The sequence below is a fragment of the Alosa alosa genome, chromosome 12 (genome assembly GCF_017589495.1).
Source record: "Alosa alosa isolate M-15738 ecotype Scorff River chromosome 12, AALO_Geno_1.1, whole genome shotgun sequence".
Lineage (NCBI taxonomy): Eukaryota > Metazoa > Chordata > Actinopteri > Clupeiformes > Clupeidae > Alosa > Alosa alosa.
This window is the reverse complement of record NC_063200.1, coordinates 17,621,092-17,641,481: the sequence shown is the minus strand read 5'-3', so window position 1 is coordinate 17,641,481 and position 20,390 is coordinate 17,621,092. Positions and strand designations below refer to the sequence as shown.

Genomic DNA, 20,390 nt, shown 5'->3' with positions numbered 1-20,390 from the left:
TTTAGGCATATAAAGTAGTGCAGATCAATCACACAAGCTCTGAGAACTTTGAAACTTGGCATGTTTATAGTCAGGAAGTTGCTTTACCTACTACTGTGAATATATTGATGTATGGAATGAATAGAGACATGTAAACACATACCTTACACATAATATTTTTAGCCAAGAATCCATTTAATATATGGGAGACCTTAGAGATGAGGAAAAACACTGTTGGGTTTAGTTCTAGCTCCGGTAGGGGTATCTCAAAAACGAAAGCCCTTTCTGACCATTTGTCACTAGCCTAGTTTGTGGGGCTTGTCCAAACACGGTGAGTTGCAAGCAATCGCTTAATTGGCTTCATAAATGTGTCAGTTCAGTTTATGACATTACATTACATTTGAAAAGACATGGAAAAGAAAAGTCAGTTAGCCTAATTTATGCTTCAGAGATCGATGTCATATAAGACAGTAACACATTCAAGGCAACAACGGTAAACTATGGTATACAAGGCTCTTTATTTATAATAATAATAATAAAAAAAACGCATATCAGTTATTTTCCCTTCTTATATTTTGTTTAAAATTACAATGAAGTTTGATTAAAATCTATAATATTCGTATGATATATTAATACACTTTATTTAATAATACACTTAACTTTTAGAAAAGGACTGATGGTTCCCTAACTGTTGGCCCTTGTATTCCAATAAAATGGTACCAAATAACAGTCATTTAACATCCTGCTTAAATATTGTGTACTGTAGTAGTCAGTCTTTAAGTTTTCACCATCATGTGTTATAGTTTGGTGGACATGCTAAGTTCAGCTTTGTTGAGTTTCAGATGTTTATTTCTGTTTCTGATCTCAGCTGTGGGTGGGTCTTTGTCCTCCACAGTTGGTTTATTTTTGCTGTGCATCCTCTGAAACTCTGCAGTGATCTCGAGAGCGGTTCGATTCTTCGTCTCAGGAACATGGAACCAGACAAACAGCCCCGTGCCACAGCAGAAGACGAGGAAGATGAGGAAGCAGAAGTAGTGTAGGTGTTCCTATGGATATGAAGTTATCACAGATATTCACTAGTTAATGCAGGTGGTCCTATGGATGAAATGATCACATATCTAGTTAGTGCAGGTGCTCCTATGGATATGAAATTATCACAGATATTCACTAGTTAGTGCAGGTGCTCCTATGGATATGAAATTATCACAGATATTCACTAGTTAGTGCAGGTGCTCCTATGGATATGAAATTATCACATATATTCATTAGTTAGTGTAGGTGCTCCTATGGATATGAAATTATCACATATTTTCATTAGTTAGTGCAGGTGCTCCTATGGATATGAAATTATCCCACATATTCACTGGTTAGTGCAGGTGCTTCTATATTTGTGAGGTTATCACACATATTCACTAGTTAGTGCAGGTGCTCCTATGGATATGAAATTATCACACATATTCACTGGTTAGTGCAGGTGCTTCTATATATGTGAGGTTATCACACATATTCACTAGTTAGTGCAGGTGCTCCTATATATGTGAGGTTATCACACATATTCACTAATTAGTTCAGGTGCTCCTATGGATATGTCCTATAGGCATATTCACAAGTGAATATTGCTGCTACATGAAACTCCAGAAGACAACAAAGGTTCATGTGGGAGGAGAAAACAGACTTGGCTGTGATGAGCCGGCCATGTCATGAGGTCATGATACTCTGGAAATGTAATTTTATGCATTCATTACTTCAATAACTACCCTACAAAACAGACGTTCATGTTTTTTAATCAATAAACACTATATTAAAGTAAAGTAAAATGATTATGTATTTTTGGGGTATGTTTTGTTAGCCTGGCCCTGCCTGCCTAAGATAACACAAAGTGAATGGGCTTGATGATACTAGACCAGTGGTTCTTAAAGTGCTGTAGTGTAGTAGTTCCCCATTAGTGGGGAATAGAGACATGACAGGTGGGGCGCGAAGAACAAGAGGGAATCTGTTTTTTTTTGTGCCCATCTTTAATATGCCTTTCGTTTTTGACAAGGAATATCATAGATTCAAAACAAAATAGCCACACACAAACATAGGAGTCATAAACAGACTGAATTAAAACATCATCAGATCATGCAGACCGAGACAGGAAATGTAACGTGGAACCAAAATGCAAAAATAATATTTTAACATTACCATTTTGCCGGGGTGATGGGGTAGCGTGGGGCTTAAATATTCCCCACCTCCAAAGTGGGGACTGACAGAAAATGTTTGAGAACCACTATAGTAGACTAAGGTTTCGCCAAAAGAATTTCTAAAAAGTATGGTTGAATATCTAATTGAAGAATGGTTGCCCAGCAGTCTTATAATAAGAACTAGAAAGGTAAAACAAAGACTGAAAGGTTAAAACAAAGATGAGGACAAAAATAAAGTGATGATGGTACTACTGAGTAGAAGAGAGAGAGAGAGAGAGAGAGAGAGAGAGAGAGAGAGAAGAGGATGAGGAAGAGATGCATTCTCACCACGATGAGGGGAAAGAGCATTCCTATGAGAAACAGGCCTGTCCAGTTGATGGTGGTGACTACGGTGAACGCTGCCCCCTTGTAGGAGTGAGTGAAGATTTCACCAGGAAGGGGCGCTGTAATGCCAGCTGAGTCACACACAGAGAAAGAGCAGATTTCAATTAAATCTGAATCTAATGTGTAAAATGTGCATTTATTATCATACATAATGAACGGGCAATGAACTGCACATTTGACCAGCATATTATATTAGTTGTAGCTTGATGCTTTAGCTTCTTAGTTGCCAACATAAACAAAAATGCTGTTATATGTATCATACATCTGAATTATGACAAATAATAATGACCAGATAGTTTTCAACTATATCATATAATGAACCAGATAGTTTTCAACTATATCATATATTGTATTACTGACATATATACACACCACATATTCAAGCATTTTGAAAGCACATGCTTCACAGTTTTAATGAATACTGTTGAATACTAATCTGAAGACAGTATTTATATTTTTACCAAAGTAAAGGCATGGCTGTAACTGAAGGGTTGTTGGTCCCTTATACGTGACCGGTAGCATCAGGGTCTTTCTCTAGCTGTTCCTTACCTGGCCCACTGGAGAAGAAGAAGATGAAGATGAAGACCAGGACCATGCTGCAGTAGGGCATCCAGGACAAGAGGGTCTTCAGACAGAGGTGAAGGAGGGAGAGAGAGAGAGGAAGAGAGGGAGAGAGAGAGAGAAGAGGATGAGGATGAGTAACATTCAAAACATGTCCTACATTGTGCCATGGATACAGTCAGGACTCAGGAGAAAGAGACTAACCTCTGTGTGTGTGTGTGTTTGCGTGTTTGTGTGTGTGTGTGTGTGTGTGTGTGTGTGTGTGTGTGTGTGTGTGTGTGTGTGTGTGTCTGTCTGTCTGTCTGTCTGTCTGTCTGTCTGTCTGTCTGTCTGTCTGTCTGTGTTCATGCATGCCCGTGTGTGTGTGTGTGTGTGTGTGTGTGTGTCTGTCTGTCTGTCTGTGTTCATGCATGCCCGTGTGTGTGTGTGTGTGTGTGTGTGTGTGTCTGTCTGTCTGTCTGTCTGTGTTCATGCATGCCCGTGTGTGTGTGTGTGTGTGTGTGTGTGTGTGTGTGTGTGTGTGTGTGTGTGTCTGTCTGTCTGTCTGTGTGTTCATGCATGCCCGTGTGTGTGTGTGTGTGTGTGTGTGTGTGTGTGTGTGTGTCTGTTCGTTCATGTGTGTGTGTGTGTGTGTGTGTGTGTGTCTGTCTGTCTGTGTTCATGCATGCCCGTGTGTGTGTGTGTGTGTGTGTGTGTGTGTGTGTGTGTGTGTGTGTGTGTCTGTCTGTCTGTCTGTCTGTGTTCATGCATGCCCGTGTGTGTGTGTGTGTGTCGTGTTTGAGAGTAATGAGTAATGAGTAATGTGAGTGTCTGTCTCTCTTTCTGTCTGTGTCCGTGTGTGTGTGTGTGTGTGTGTGTGTGTGTGTGTGTGTGTGTGTGTGTGTGTATGTGTCATGTTTGAGAGTTAATGTGAGTATGAGCCTGTCTGTGTGACTCTCTGTCTCTGCATGTGTGTGTGTCTGTCTGTCTCTCTGTCTGTGTCCGTGTGTGTGCGCGGCGCGAGTGTGTGTCTGTGTCCGTGTGTGTGTGCGTAAGTGTGTGTGCGTGAGTGTGTGTCAGCGAGGCAGACCTGCAGGTATAGTGTGAGTGTGAGGAGGCCCAGGGCGACGGTCATTCCAAAGAAACCGCGGAGTAGCAGCACCCTCCTCCCCGTGCTTTCAATCAGCAACACCTGGGACAGAGGTGGGTTTACACGGACACTTTTAATCCCATTAGAATCGGAACAATGTCTCAATCGGAATAATGTCTCAATTGGAATAATGTCTCAATTGGAATAAAGTCTCAATCCAAATAATGTCTCAATCCGAATACAATTGGCACATATGATCGGAATAGATCTACCTATCCAATTACAATTTTAAAGGGAATAATGGGTGGGTGGTGTATTTTGTTCTTATTCCGATTTAACAACCATGTACATCAGGGGTTCCCAAACTTTTTTGGCAGGTGACCCTGTTTTGATGTCACAATATGTTGGCGACCACGATCATACAACATCTCTGTTGTAACACCCAGTCGAGAGTGGTACTTTGATTTCCCCCAAATGTCGTTTGTTCGGCTTTAATTTGCATGTCAGGTTGTTTTGCTACTTTGTTTGGAAAATTGATCAAGCACGATTATGTCACTCAAACATCTCATGTCTATGTTTATTTTGACGCAGCCAGATTGTAATGAAGGATCCGTTAGTTAGTTATTAGTTACTTAACTTGGATATCATGGGGTTTTTAATATTTTTTTATATTATTAGTTTGTTTAGTTTTATATTATATAATTTATATTATATAATGAAGCACATACATACCCCATGTAAACATTTTTCATTCTGTAATAGTTTAATCAGCATCACAAAAAACTGTCCATGTAAATGGAGCTAGAGAAACTTCAAACCACATGCAAAACCCTAGTTTTAGATTATTAGCCTATCAATCACCAAATGCCTCCTTGAGGGTTTTCATATTTGAGAAAAACTACAAAAAGCATCTATTTTATCGGAGGGATAGGACAGAGGAAGGGATAGAGGAGGAGGAGGAGACTCACACAGATGATGGAGGTGACAATCTCACAGAGGCCGGTCCCGAGAGCTGCATACCGCAGCTGGTTGGACGGTATCCCTGCAGCACTGAACACATCATATGAGTACAGGTACACCTGAATACACAAACACACAGACACAGACACACACACAAACAGACGGTACAACCAATACATATAAAATCTGAATACATATATCACACAAATGCATGCATGAACACACACTGTACACCCCATACAAATACATACACAGTACTCCTACCAACTTACCCACAGACGCGTACACATACACACATGTGCATGAATACGAACAAATACAGTAGTACACCAGCCAACATATACTCCACATATACTGTGCACATATACGCGATGTCATAGGCTACTGATAAAGTATGAGACAAATACACAAGCATTCAATCTAAGCATATTTACTGTATAATAGGCCTTCACATACACAAAACAATAAAAACCAATAACAAACATGAATATAAGATCTAATCACTGATATAAGTGACCGGCTCGGTCAGCAGATCCTTCACCCCCCGCAGGCAAACTCCTTTCAGGGCGGCATCCTATAGAATATATACTCTTTTGATCCCATGAGGGAAATTTGGTCTCTGCATTTATCCCAATCCCAATTAGTGAAACACACTCAGCACACAGTGAACACACACAGTGAGGTGAAGCACACACGAATCCCGGCACAGTGAGTTGCCTGCTACAACAGCGGCACTCGGGGAGCAGTGAGGGGTTAGGTGCCTTGCTCCTACTGGATCGGGGTTCGAACCGGCAACCCTCCGGTTACAAGTCCGAAGCGCTAACCAGTTGGCCATGGCTACTGTATTATTATGGTTAATAACAGACCATTAAATGTCTCCACAAAGCAATCAGAATCAAATATTTGGAAGAGAAGTGTGATATTCGGAAGAGAAGTCTTTTATTTATATAGCATATTTTTTATGCACCAAAGTGCTCCACACACAGACATCAAGACATAAACAAACAATGAACAAATGAACAAATAATTTATAAATTAGTTATATAATTAAGTTTCTTTATATAAATAAATGTTATATAATTAAATGCTTTATAGAAATAAATGAGAGCCTTACAGCGTTGATGCCACACAGCTGCAGTGTGGCAGAGGTGGCAATGATGGTAAGAAGTGGCCAGCGTAGAGACGGCTCGGTCAGCAGATCCTTCACCCCCCGCAGGCGAACCCCTTTCAGAGCGGCACCCTCTGCCAGCATGTCATCCACCTCAGAGCTGTGGTCCTGACCACGACCCCACAGACGCTGGATAGCTGGGCGGGGAATATAGTAGTGCAGGAGAAAGGTAGGGGTTGGCAGTTTTGGAGGAAACATTTACAGTTCTTATGCAGGGAATGCAGTATTTTGGACACAAAAAAACTGCATTGTACGGCATAGTACTGTAATTTACTACAGAAATGCAGTATTTTGGACATGATATTTTGGACTATGACTGAACTATACTACTGTAACTGAAAAAATATCAAATAAAAAATATATTATAACTGAAAAAACTGCAGTTATTTTTTGTAAGGGGAATATGAACATCAAAGCATCAAGCATCAAAAGCAAACAGCCCAGAAAATGGGGTGGGGTGATTGTATTGGGGAAAACTGCAGGTATATTTTGTATATATATATAAATCAAAGCATTACATTTTTTGCCCACCCTAACTGGGCATTTATAGCTGTGAAGGTCCCTGGGGAAAAACACTATATTTGGTAACTTCCGTAGACATCCAAAATGGGGTGGGGTGATTGTATTGGGAGCACTGAGGTGTCAGATAATATATATATATAAATAATTACATTTTTATGTAATTTGAGTTCAGGTAGGAAGGCCCCTTAGCAGGATTTTGCCTACAGTAGGGCCCCATGGAGGTCTGAACCAGCACTGATCAGGTTTTGATATGCATCATGCACACATGCACACACAGGTCTGTGCGTGTGCGTGTGTGTGTAAGTGTAAGTCACCGTTGTCGCAAGCCTGACGATCTCCCTTCACCAGCAGCAGGTATCGGGGTGACTCTGGCAGTAGGGGAAGAGTCAGCAGCTGCAGCAGCCCAGTGAAGCCACTAAAACCCAGCAGCCAGGGCCAGCGGTCCTCAGTACCCAGTAGCTCACTAATACACACACACACACACACACACACACACACACACACACAATGCACATATATGCATGAGCACACACAGACACACATATGAAGGCACACACACATACACATGAACACACATATGCATGAGCAAGGAGATGAGAGACTATGAGAAAAACAGATGAGAGGAAATGAGAGGAGAACAAAAGGAGGGGAGGAGAGTAGACTAAAGAAGAGGAGAAGAGACTAGAGGAGATGAGAGGAGACTAGAAGAGAGGAGAGGAGACTGGAGGAGAGGAGAAGAGACTAGAGGAGAGGAGATGAGACTGGAGGAGAGGAGAGGAGACTGGAGGAGAGGAGATGAGACTGGAGGAGAGGAGATGAGACTGGAGGAGAGGACATGAGACTAGAGGAGAGGAGAGGAGAGGAAAAACAAGTTTGGATTAGATTATCTGACTGGAAACTCCAGATCACAACTTGGTAGTAGCACTCACAGTAAACCTGTACTCATACAAATTATCATAATTATTATCATTATGAAACTGAACAAAAAAAGACATTTGTATGAGGTAGAGGTTTACTGTAAGAGGAGAGGAGAAGAGAGGAGAGGAGAGTAAAATAGAGGAAAGGAGATGAGAGGAAAGGAACAGAGGAGAGGAAAGGAGAGTTGATGAGATGAGAGAAGAGGAACAGAGGAGAGGAGAGTTGATGAGATGAGAGAAGAGGAACAGAGGAGAGGAGAGTAGAGGAGAGTTGATGAGATGAGAAGAGGAACAGAGGAGAGGAGAGTAGAGGAGAGTTAATGAGATGAGAAGAGGAACAGAGGAGAGTAGAGTAGAGTAGAGTAGAGTAGAGTAGATGAGAGGAACAGAGGAGAGGAGAGGAAAGTAGAGGAGAGGAGATGACGGGTGATGAGAGAGCACCTGAGGCCCAGCAGCTGTCCTGTGAACTTCCCAATGGAGACAAACGTGGTGACGGTTACGCCCACCATCCCCCGTAGGCTCTTGGGAGAGCACTCCAAAAGGTACATGGTGTGAGTTGTCAGGCTTATGCCTGCAGAAAACACCAACATGTCAGAGGATAAAGGCTACAACCTCCAAGGAATAGTTTAATCACTTTCAATCGCATACTTTGTAGTCTTAAACCACTGAATCCTCCTTCTAAATGTCTCTACAACAGGTAGAAGTACACAAGTATGTGTACACAAGTAAGTGTAAGTAGGTGTACACCTACAGCACATGTACCTATACATGGTGACAGTACTGAACACTTGTCTCACCTGCGTTAAACCCATAAAGGAATCTTCCTGCCATGATCATCTCAAACGACCCAGCCGTTTTACTGAGCAACATCAGCAGGGCCCCGCTGATGGCCACCAGGTTGTTCAGCAGCAGACATCGCTTCCTGGAGAGATGCATGATGGGATAGGTAAACACAGCCACAGCCACATATTCATCTTGAAATGGATTTGAGAGGGGCCATTGAGTGAGGTATTGTTTTTAACGGTGGTCTCAGCACTGCCAAGAATTAGAAGCGTTATGTCATAACTCTGCAATTGCTCAGTTTTCTGTGAATATCTCAAAAACCATAGGGTTTAGGAGGACCATTTTTTTTGTATGTTGATCTCAAGGGGCCATGTCAACCCATTCCATAACCACTCATTTCATGTATAGCGCCACCTAGTTAAACACAAAAAAGTAAAAATGAGGTGTTGTAATTGAAGGTATCTGTGACCTAACATAGTAAAAACTGCATGAAATTGGAAGTGTAGGATCATTATGACACCCTCTGTATGCACGCCAAGTTTTGTGGAATTCCGTTCATGGGGGGCCACACAATAAATTAATTTATGTTACTATACACCAACTGTATGTGGCCGAGACAGTTTTCTGTGAATATCTCGAGAACCGTGGGGCCTAAGAGGTCCACCTTTTTATGTATGTTGGTCTTAAGGGGCATGTCAACCCATCCCATTACCACTTATTTCATGTATAGCCACCTAGTTAAAAATTAAAAGCAAAAATTTGGTGTTTTCATCACAATATCTCTGGCTGACAAGGTCAAAACTGCACGAAATTAAAAGTGTAGGATCATTATGACACCCTCCGAATGCATGCCAAGTTTTATGTGTTTTCGTTCATGGGGGCCTTACAATAAAATAATTTATGTGTACATTTAGTGGCGACACCAACAAGGATTCCCCGACACTGAAAGACCGGGGTACACAAAACTTGGTGGGCATGTACCCCCACATGGATAGCATGGAACCGTCATTTTTCATTTTGATCTGTAGCCCCAGCTGGACTGGACCCCCGAAGGAGGGAAGGGGCAGACACAGTTCTCTGTGAATATCTTGAGAACTGTAGGGCCTAGGATGACCATTTTTTCCGTTATGATTGCCTCCAGGGGTCATGTTAACCCATTTCATGTGCACACATGTGCACAAACAGATACACACACACATACATTCACAGTAATCATAATGTTATGACACATACTCACACAGTAGACATATGTGCGCTTGCATGCATGGCACATACGGCACACACACAAGCACACACACACACACACACACACACACACACACACACACACACACACACACACACACACACACACACACACACACACACACACACATAACATAAACATAACAAAAACAATCAAGAATTTCTCAGAATTATGAACAGGCAAGATGGAGGTGGGGTTGTATAAAATTAATTTTACATGTGAAATCTATGAACTAATCATGTTTTGGTACTTGTTGCCTAGCAGATACAGGTGAGAATTGAGTGTGGATAATGCAATTTAGTGAGACAGTTAGAATCATATAGGCCTTTTCAGCCGTGGATTTCTTTTGTGGAAAAAATGTGCTGGACTGGGCGCGGTCATATTTTGTACCGCTCTGCGGTACATCTAGTTATTTTATAGTCTTAATTGGCACTGAAATCCTGAACTGGTGGATGAGTGAAACACAATTTGGTTTTTATGTGGCCCATCATAATGAAGTGAAGAAAGGGGAGATCGCACACAGGGGCTGACTAGTTCCAAAAGTGTATTTTAAAAAGCCGAAAAAACAATTACAGGCCACATAAACAAGGGGTAAACGTTTCGGGTCTAGTCCTTCATCAGTGTTCTTTGTATGTGACGCGTCACAGAGCGCAACGGCTATTTATAGGCTCGCCTGCCAATCTTAAAATACACTTTTGGAACTACTCAGCCCCTGTGTGCGATCTCCCCTTTCTTCACTTGAGTATTACGTTTTTGGGAGACTATACGCACCGGGCGATACCTCAATACCAGACAAAAGGCGCAGACGCCACACTTCACCTTCGCCCATCATGATGACAAATAAAGGAATCTTGAATTGTCTTACCTCCCATAGGCATTCACCAGTCGCCCAGCGCACAGCGAGGCCAACAGACCACCGATGCAGAAGATGGACACGATGAAGGACCAGATGAGGGAGAGTTGCCAAGGCTCCAAGGGGAGTCCGTACCGCTCAGCACACGTGCGGTTCACCAGCTCCTTAATGAACTGGACACCGGGACAGTTTATGCGTTACACAAAAAATAAATGGTAAATGGTGAAAGGACTGCATTTATAAAGCGCTTTTATACTCCTCTGAGCACTCAAAGCACTTTACAATTTCATGCCTCACATTCACACACACAAATTCATACACTGATGGCCTCCTTCATACACTGCCTTGCAAGGCACAAAACCTGTACATCGGGAGCACTTTGGGGTTAAGTGTCTTGCTCAAGGATACTTCTTCAGGGTCAGGAGTCGTTGGGCTCAAACTGGCTGCCTTCTGGTTGCTGAACGACTCCTCCTCCTCCTAAGCCACCGCCGCTAAATAGGCCTATCAGACATGAGTGGCCAAGTGGCCTGCAATCTTTACCTGCTAGTTTATCAAGACAGAAAGGAACAGCCCAAAAAGTAGTGTGCTTCATGTCAAAGACCACTGTATCCCGTGGTATCATATGGAGACTGTGAACTTCACGTGCACATAAACAAGGGGAACTTGCTGTGTCACGAAAAGAAAAAAGCTGTTTTCAAATGACACACATTTTCCATGTGACAAGGAACATGTGGAAGACCATTTTTTCACTTTAATCCCATTGCAGATTTCACCAAAAAAAGACTAGACTATAGACTCGGTTAGATTTAGAATGAGAGCTAGAGCTCATTCACATACTCACAGTAGATGGTGAGGTCAACACTGAGATCTGAAGGCCATACTGGAAGGTCCCGCCAATACCAGTGATGAAGATAGCAGCAATAAGCAGAGGACTTTGCAGCTGCCAACAGGCCAAAGCAAACAGCTAAACACAGCAAAGTCATTGAAATAAATGGTCATTGACATTCATGTGGTGAAAAGATTGGACACCTACCAGTAAGCCCAGTGCACACATGTTTGGAGGTAGCCACACTTGACTTGTGTGTGTCTTACGATAGTGTTCTCTCTCCTCTTGCTCTATGAGTGACAGTGCATTTCTCTGTTCCAGTAAAACGCAGGTCCAAATATCTAACCAGCAAGTATAAGTGTAACTTCTCAAATCTAAATTAAGCTAAAGAGAGGGAACAAACAGTAACAGGAACAGTAGTCAAGAAAAGAAACTTTTAACCCTAATCGCTGAACCTTGCAGTGTATGAAGTCTACTACTAAATATCCACACAAAAAGATCATGATGTTTTGCACAAACACACTGACATGACAATATTTTTTTTCAGCATGTCAATAATTATGTTTCTTTACTTTTCTAGCTGTAACAGAAACAACTCGCTATTATAAATGCGTACAAAACCATGCTCTGTCTTTACATTCTGTTACTCATAGGTCACATTCATAATGTAGACACAGTCACACATGGACATAGGACATCTTCATTATCAACCATACACAGTAACACACACATACATGTACAACTGCTGGATGCCCTATATCACGTCTCAAGCACACACTTACTCATTCACAAACACAGCAACCTATTTTAAAGTATTGTTGTCAGGGGGCCAATTCTGAAAAGGGCTTCCGTTAAGACTTTTGTGGACATGTTTGGGTACAAGCTGGCAACTTATTATTATTATTTATTTTATTATTATTTATTATTATTAGAAGGGACCCATAGGTAAAGTTCTAGAGTGGTCGTCAAGTTGAAAATTTCTCTTTGTGACTTTAACAAGCAATTTCATGTCAATTTTCAGGTTTCTGAGTGTTAAAGGCTATACATACTGTTGCTGTCATGTTATTGTATAATTTACTACATTGCCTTACCATCAAGCAGATGACTATCCACAATACACTAGTCTTGTGGGTAAAACTTAAATAAGCAGAAAAAAATAATAATTGAGAAATTAGAGTTGGCATTTTCATATCTACAGACTGATTGACTCAACCTTCATCTGCCATACTGTAATATTAAATATATATTCTTATATTCTTAAAAGATTAGTACACTCTAAAGGTACACTCTAAACAGTGGTGTAAAGTGACCTTTTTCTGTGCTGAAGCAATAACTTTAACTTAGATTTAAATAGCTTTAAATCTGTGAATACTGAAACTTAAGCAAGTAGTACATTTTTATTCAAGATTGAAAATGTTGTTATAGCTCTATAGTCTCTAGCTCCACAATCTTGATTCTGAGGACACTTACGTCCACAGTGCAATGCATAAACCACAAATATGTAAAACAATATGGAAATTTTCCTCCTATTTCTATAGATATTTCTAGAGTGTAGTTGATGCAGCAATCAATCTTTATTGCAGTAACAAGCAGTAACAAAACACATGGAACAGACAGACAGACACAGATAGATATGTTGATGTATCTATATAGATGTTAAAGTATAGATGACTCCACAAAGCTGGACATTATCATATAAGGGCACACAACAGCAACATTACACCCACACTACAGACACAAATGACATAAACAAGACCAAATAAACACAAAATATAAAATCAGGCAATTGAATAGAAAAGAAAACAACAGACATTATATTTTAACCAAGGACCAAACTAAACACACTACAGAGGTAGTGAAAGCCCCAATGTTTTGCCAACCTTTTGCGTTCTTGAAAAGCACAGACATTTTCATAACCGAATGCCTTTTGCAGTCAATTTACATCTGTGTGGGTACTTGTTGCTCACTACAGTATTGTCTTAGATGGCCATGGCCAGGATTCCCAACACCCCCGCTCATACATACAGTGTTGCCATTTGGCTTCGGTTCCCAACCCACTGCCAAGCAACCTCTCCTCTCCTTTCGACATACCGATCAAATCTCTGTAAATGTATGTTGTTAAAATAATACATCCATGTTTGGTCTTGAATTAATACTTGCAATGTGGGCAACAGTCTGATCATGGTTTCATTACAATGTAATGTATCTGTGCATAGTTGCAGACTAAGAACTATACTATAGTCTAAAGCAGTGGTCCCCAAACTTTTTCTTCCGAGGGCCAGCTCACTATGCCTGGCTCTAAGAGAGGGCCAGAGACTCAGAGTATATCAACCATAAATAGCTTAGTGCTGTGAACAACAGCAGTCTACCTTAGTTGAATATTCCATAGACTACTGCAATTTAATACCATTGCTAGCTGTGTTTATGTTGCCACCATGCCATATCAGTGTAAAATGTAGCTCAAATGAAATAATACTAATAAAAAGACTCTGTTTCTTTGCATACATAGCTCAAGTTGTGAACAAGCAATATCCTACAAATAATTTAAAGTTGAATATCCTACAAATAATTTAAACTATGACAGTTTTATGAAGTGCTGGCAAACACATCTGAAATGACCACCATTCTAACTTTCACTCACCTGATGAGAACTTTGAACTCTGTATGAACATTTGAACGTGTGAATAAAAAATAGAAATAATTATCCCAGAAAGTCCCAGAAATATGACTTGAATAGAAGTTAGTTAGTTATTAACAAATAATTGATAAACGTTTAGAATACTTTGAGCACTGATGCAGTCAGCATAGGCCTCTTACATTGTTTGCAGGCAGGCCAACATTTCATTCCGTTTTCGATGGCAAACGCTAAACAGCGCCAAAACAACCACCAGTGGACAAAAGGAGTATTACATGTGTACTGTTAAGACTCGCTATAGAGAATGAATGGGGAAATTACGGAAGTTATAGTTTGACGATGTCGTACTTCCGTGCTGGCCAGATGCTATATACCACGGACATGTTTTGGGGGGCCACCCAAAATGAGTTGGCGGGGCGTAGTTTGGGGGCAAGTGATTGATAAAAGAGGAGAATATTCTCAACTCTGCCTTTTTTGCCTTTTCTCTGACCTCTCAGCCCCTCTCTCTCTTTCTCTCTATCCCTCTCATTCCCCCTCTGCCATAGCTGATAAACTAGTTACTTGGTAATTGATTCGAGATACAAATTATGAATTAAATGGAGTCAGATTAATCGAGTTTGTAATAATAACATTACCATTTAACTCTTCACCAGCCTGTCCATTGTTCATACACATAAAAAGGTGAGCGGCCAACACAAACTCTCCCTTTGTGAGAAGCACACTTTGTGCTAATTTCTCCCTTTACAGTAGTTTACCCCTCCCTTCAGTATTCCCAGAAAAACTCCACACAGGGTTTAGTTTTTGTTTGTGGAACAGGCCCCCACTTTGTTTGTTTCCAGTTTTTCCAGGGACTGCCTACAGAGACCGTTTTTACAGTTTTAGTGTACTAATGGAATAGGCAGCTAGCAGATCATGAGGAGATGATTGCTCAATGTGACAAAAAATGTTATGGGCTTGAAATCGTGTAGGATCGCTGACTGCACGTTTAAAGAAGGTTACTGTAGACGTAAACACAAGTCACATATTTTCATACAATACTGATTTGAGGTTTAAATTTCAGTCCACTGTTTTTTTTAAGTAAATTACTGATCCAACGGAGAAAGGAATAATAATAATAAATAAGAACAGGCGGTGGAGTTAGCAAATAACATCAAGTCAAGTGTAATCCGGAGTAAACATTACATTAATAAGCAGTGTATTTATATTCTTTGTAAATTGTTGAATAAGCGGGCGATCAGACAGGACGCGGTTTTTGCAGGGAGGTGCGCCTTTTTCATGTTGTTTCATAGTGCCAGTAAGCGTTTTGCACTCTGTTTATGTGCCCAGAGAAACTCGAGTTTGGTGCGCCTGCTGCGCCTCACGTTTGTGCAGAGGCGACCTGAGCGCCTCGAATTGAATAAAAGTTCAACTCAAAGCGGAAAAGTGCCCTTCGTCATAAAAACATAGTGCACCTCGAGTTTTACAAGCAGCAAAGCGCATGTTGTCTGATCGTCCCCTAAGATGTGTCTAGATGAGGTCAAAAGCTAGATGCGCACCCCATCACTCATGACTGGTTGGTCAGTTGGCTCCAGTGGGGGTTTCTAAGAATGCTGTTTCTGCTGTTGGTGTGGTGTCTACAGCGGGTGCGGTCTGGAACGAGTTTCTGCTGTGTATTTTTCGATATTCTGCATCGATTTCTAGCACCGTGCGGTTCCTGGTCTCAGGAACGCTGAAGCATATGAACAGCCCCGTGCCAAAACAGAAGGCGAGGAAGATGAGGAAGCAGAGGTAGCCCATGTTGTCCTGTAAACATGAGGTTTAATTCGTTAATTAAGTCGTTAATGCTGCTGCTGCTGCAGTCCTAACACCACTGGATATCTCCTAGACAGCTTGAGGTCAAATGACCAGTTTGAAACAATCACAATTGTAGTGATTCTCTAAAATAATAACCAAAATGACTTTGCCAGCCACAATAGTTAGGGATTGCTATACAAAACCAATATAGGGCAAAATACAACAGTAAAACTCAGAAGACATTTTGTTCTGTTTAGACTTAGAGAGAAAGCAGGAATGCGTGACACTCAGTAAACAGGACAAATATATATAATATATAATATATAAAGGATAGTAGCCTTTAGTCCTCAGTGCATGTCTCTAATTTCTTTTAAAGATATAATACCTACACAATATAATACAGATGTACATGTACACTGTATAAAAGTGTTTCTGTAAATAAAGAGGTATTGAAGTCTTGAAGAGAAAGAGGAGGGAAGAAAAGACAAGGAGGCAGAGGAGGAGGAGGAGGAGGAAGAGGAGGAGGCAGCGATTGGAGCTCACAGACATGAGTGGAAGAGGATTAAGAAGAAGAGGAAAATCGCATGCTTACCACCATGAACGGGAACAGCATGCCCACGAGCAAGAGGCATGTCCACATCACAGTGCCGTTGACAGTGTACGCAGCTGCCTTAAAGGACTGATTGAAGATGTCACCAGGGAGCGACGCTGTTGTTGCACCTGTTACCATGGAGAGGGCAGATTAAAATTAAACAAATCCACATATTTATCAACAGGATGCACTATGTATGGACTTTGTGGAAATCTAGCAAGACAACTTGGTAAACCCATAGCCATAACCATAACCACTTTCAAATCTCACCTAAAAACTCATCTTTTCAGACAGGCTTACTCTCTTTAATTCTTTTTGCATTTTGCTTTGACTGTGTTGACCCCACCCCTTTCTCTTGTTCTTTTGTTTTTAATAGTATTATCATGTTATTTTATTGCTTGTTTTCTCTGATTGCTTGTTTACTGGATTGAGTGGTATATTGTTGATTTTGTAAGGTGACCTTGAGTGTTGAGAAAGGCGCCCATAAATAAAATGCATTATTATTATTATTTTTATTATTATTATTAAAAACATCCAGCCAACATAACAAAAAACACTGACAAAAAACATTATCCATGTAAACTGTGCCATATAAATAAACTTGCCATGCTACCACTATGAGTAGCACTGTTGCCACTGGATAAAGCTAGCTTTCCAACTGATGCAATTTAGACAATGCCCTCATTCTGACCAATCAAAGTTGAGAAAGGACTGGATCATACAATACAGTGTCAGCAATAATAGAAGAAAGGTTAGTCTAGCCAGTCGTATAAGACTTCATATAAAAAAGGCTGCCAAAAAGTTCACTACGCAAAGCCTGGTGGGACGTTTTTTTATCACTCTTGTCACTTATTGTCATATTTTCAATCTCTTTAGTGCTGTTTGGAGGACAAAGGTCAATACTATGACCGATACCAAAGATTATAGAGTGGAGAGCTCTAGACTCTTTGCCAGTAGTAATTAGAATCAGTTTTGAGCAATGTACAGTATTTGCATGGGGCACAAATATGCAACTAGACAAACAGTATGTGGCCCACAGGAAACTAATGGCTTCCTGTGACTGAACAGCTTCTAGTCCTGTGATATGTGACCCCTTACTTGGTCCGCTGCAGAAGAGTATGATGAAGATGAAGATGAGGATGATACTACAGTAGGACATCCAGGGCACTTGGCTCTTCAGATGGAGAGGCGAGGGAGAGAGGGAGAGAGAGGGAGACATTTCTTAAAGTGAAGTAACCAGAAGGAGCAAATAAATGGAGGTTCTTGCTAATTTTCTGTTTACAAGGCATATTCTGGTTGCAAAGAGCCCTATACAGGATCTGGCTGTAATCTGTGTGTGTGAGTGAATGCATGCATGTGTACAGTATGTGTGTGTGTGTATGTGTGTGTGTTTGTGTATGTGTGAGTGTGTGTGTTCATGGGTGAGTGAGTGTGAATGTGTGTGTGTGTGTGTGTGTGTGTGTGTCTGTGTGTGTGTGCACATGAGTGAGTGAGTGTAAGTGTGTGAGTGTGTGTGTGTGCGTGTGCATTCATGAGTGTTTGCAATAGAGGCTGAGTGAGTGAATGAGAGAGAGAGAGAGAGAGAGAGAGAGAGAGAGAGAGTGTGTGTGTGTGTGCGCATGAGTGAATGAGTGAGTGAGTGAGTGTGTGTGTGTATGTGTGTGTGTGTGTGTGTGTGTGTGTTCATGAGTGAGTGAGTGTGAGTGTGTGTGTGCGTGTATGTGAGTGTGTGTGTGCATTCATGAGTGTATGCAATAGAGGTTGAGTGAGTGAATGAGAGGGTGTGTGTGTGTGTGTGAGTGTGAGTGTGTGTGTGTGTGTCTGTATGTTCGCGAGTGTGTGTGTGTGCACATGAGTGAGTGAGTGAGTGTGTGTGTGTGTGTATGTGTGTGTGTGTGTGTGTGCGTGTATGTGAGTGTGTGTGTGTGTGTGTGTCTGTATGTTTGCGAGTGTGTGTGTGCGCACGCATTAGAGGCTGACCTGAAGGTATAGTGTGATTGTAAGGAGGACTAGGACGCCAGCCATGATAAGGTACCCAAAGGACAGCAGTATCTTTTTCCCAACATTCTCAATCACCAGACTCTGATCCAGCAAAACACACAACACAACACAACATAACATCACCTTTCATGCCATCTTTTTTTTCTTGCTATACTTACAGACTGGACTGCTGATGCACCTTTCTATGGTGTCCTTTCCTGATGACTTCCCTTCTAGTGACATTATTGTGATAGTAATTGGATGAAACTGGAGAATAACAGGCAGAATACACCAGGGATGTAACTAAAGTGCTTCATTCGCGGAGCATATGCTGCAACAAGTAGCTTCCACTATAGACCCTTTCAGTCTGTTCCAAGAGGGTTTCCTGATTGAAACGTCCAGAACCAACGCAGATCATTTGAAATAAATATTAACTATGACTTTAGCGTAATGCTCTACAAAATGTTGACTTTAAAACTTGTTTTTTTATTTTTGTTTGTCCACAAATTACCATTAGCTCAATGTTGTTTTCTTGTAGGAAATGCCTTAGGAACAATGCACAAACAAACCAACACACAAACCAATGGAACCGGCTACAGCAGGGGTGATAAGGGTATGTATATTTTGAAAAAATTAAACCAGTCTTCAGTCTTCTTTGACACTCCACAAAAAGAGCAGTTCAATTGTGCACGCGGTGGAGCTGGCTGTAAGGGGGTGAGGTATGACATGGAAAGGGGTCGCTTTACAGACGTCAAAACAAAACAGAAAAAAACGTACACTGGACTTACACTGATGGTGCCGGCTAGAAGCTCACACAGGCCAGTCCCAAGTGCAATGTAAGGCTGCTGACTGTCGTTAATTCCAGCTTTCTCAAACAGGTCTCTCTCGTAAAAAAACACCTGTACAGACACACACACACATATACACACACATATCAAATGAATATACATACAGTGTGTGCAGTAATATAAAGCCATCTTTGCCATTACATATATTTATGAAGACCTGTTTTGTAATAGAGACCAGCTGGCTTTTTTGTTATGCAACTTACGTATCACAAACAAATAAAATAAAAATAGTTGAATTTCCAAGTAAAGTCTGTGCATTGATGGCTCGGTCAGCAGCTCCTTCACCCCCCGCACACGAACCCCTTTCTGAGCAGCACCCTCCGCCAACATGTCCTCCATCTTAGAGCTGTGGTCCTGACCACGACCCCACAGACGTTCCATGGCTAGATAGAGAAGGGGGGGGGGGTAAAGATGGATGGAGAAGGCAATAGTGGAGAAGAAAAAGATGGGGAACAGGAAGAGAAAGGTTACGAGAGAGCGAAAGGCAACTGAAATTGTAGAGATTTCAGATCAGATCTCAAAATGCCCCCCTTAATTAAAACATATCGGAACTCCCCCTATTACCATCGGTCCCGTATTTCCGACGTTTTGCGTGTATGTGTCACTTAATATCTGTTTCTATACAAACCAAGACGGCGGATTCATAAAGAAACGCAAGCACCCACACCATAGGTGTATCTAAATTAGCTATGTACCAAAAATGACATTTTACCGTGACTCGAAGAGCTGTAAACAGTGTTGTAAGACTGCACACACATCCGCTTGGAATTTTAATTTCATGACGAGAATTCTCGGTCTAACCGTTCATGTGCCGTTCATAGCAAATGTTATTTTGAAGTGTTAGAAAACATCGTTGTTTTAGAATTTCTGAACAAAAGTGGTGATAATTGGGGGTGTTACGATAGATCATAAAGTTTTTGTGTATACCAATGTGTGCATGCAAAACCTATTTCAGTCAGAAAACTCTAAGGGTATTATTTAACGTGGGTCTCGCCGCACAAATTTCTGTAATATTGCACTTAATATTACATTACATTACATTACATTGCATAATATTACATTTAATATAATTAAAACACTTACTTACATACTTATTTATTGGATCATTTTC

The 20,390-nt window shown here is 41.1% G+C and overlaps 1 protein-coding gene and 1 long non-coding RNA gene across 6 annotated transcripts; one reads left to right on the top strand and one right to left on the bottom strand.

Annotated features, from left to right (window-relative positions):
- Positions 1-496: 496 nt before the first annotated feature.
- Positions 497-19,470, bottom strand: slc2a11l (solute carrier family 2 member 11, like). Its single transcript, XM_048259590.1, has 16 exons — positions 19,220-19,470; positions 18,432-18,533; positions 17,550-17,625; positions 16,452-16,579; positions 11,659-11,835; positions 11,467-11,565; positions 10,638-10,798; positions 8,541-8,665; positions 8,185-8,314; positions 7,141-7,289; positions 6,251-6,441; positions 5,145-5,255; positions 4,177-4,278; positions 3,096-3,171; positions 2,490-2,617; positions 497-1,025 (listed from the first exon to the last, which is right to left on the bottom strand). Exons 1-16 carry the CDS (start codon positions 19,415-19,417, stop codon positions 777-779), a joined length of 2,202 nt encoding a protein of 733 aa, XP_048115547.1. The 5' UTR covers positions 19,418-19,470; the 3' UTR covers positions 497-776.
- LOC125305008 lies at positions 4,153-18,894 on the top strand. Of its 5 annotated transcripts, none has more exons than XR_007195312.1 (4): positions 4,153-4,289; positions 8,560-8,689; positions 10,647-10,840; positions 18,613-18,894. It is a non-coding gene; the product is annotated as an uncharacterized LOC125305008 (long non-coding RNA). The 5 variants fall into 5 exon arrangements; XR_007195311.1 differs by lacking the exon at positions 18,613-18,894 and adding an exon at positions 5,108-5,249 and having other exon boundaries at positions 10,647-12,074; XR_007195313.1 differs by lacking the exon at positions 18,613-18,894 and adding an exon at positions 5,102-5,249 and having other exon boundaries at positions 10,647-12,074.
- Positions 19,471-20,390: the final 920 nt, after the last annotated feature.

What these genes read in the sequence shown, in the direction of transcription:
- slc2a11l (XM_048259590.1), bottom strand. Translation starts at nt 19,417, where the DNA reads ATGGCAAAGATGGCTTTATATTACTGCACACACTGTATGTATATTCAT. An exon ending in CAATCACACTATACCTTCAG is followed by an intron (nt 17,626 to 18,431) that starts GTCAGCCTCTAA and finishes CTCCATCTGAAG; the next exon opens with AGCCAAGTGCCCTGGATGTC. An exon ending in TGCTCTTTCCCCTCATCGTG is followed by an intron (nt 1,026 to 2,489) that starts GTGAGAATGCAT and finishes TCATATCCATAG; the next exon opens with GAACACCTACACTACTTCTG.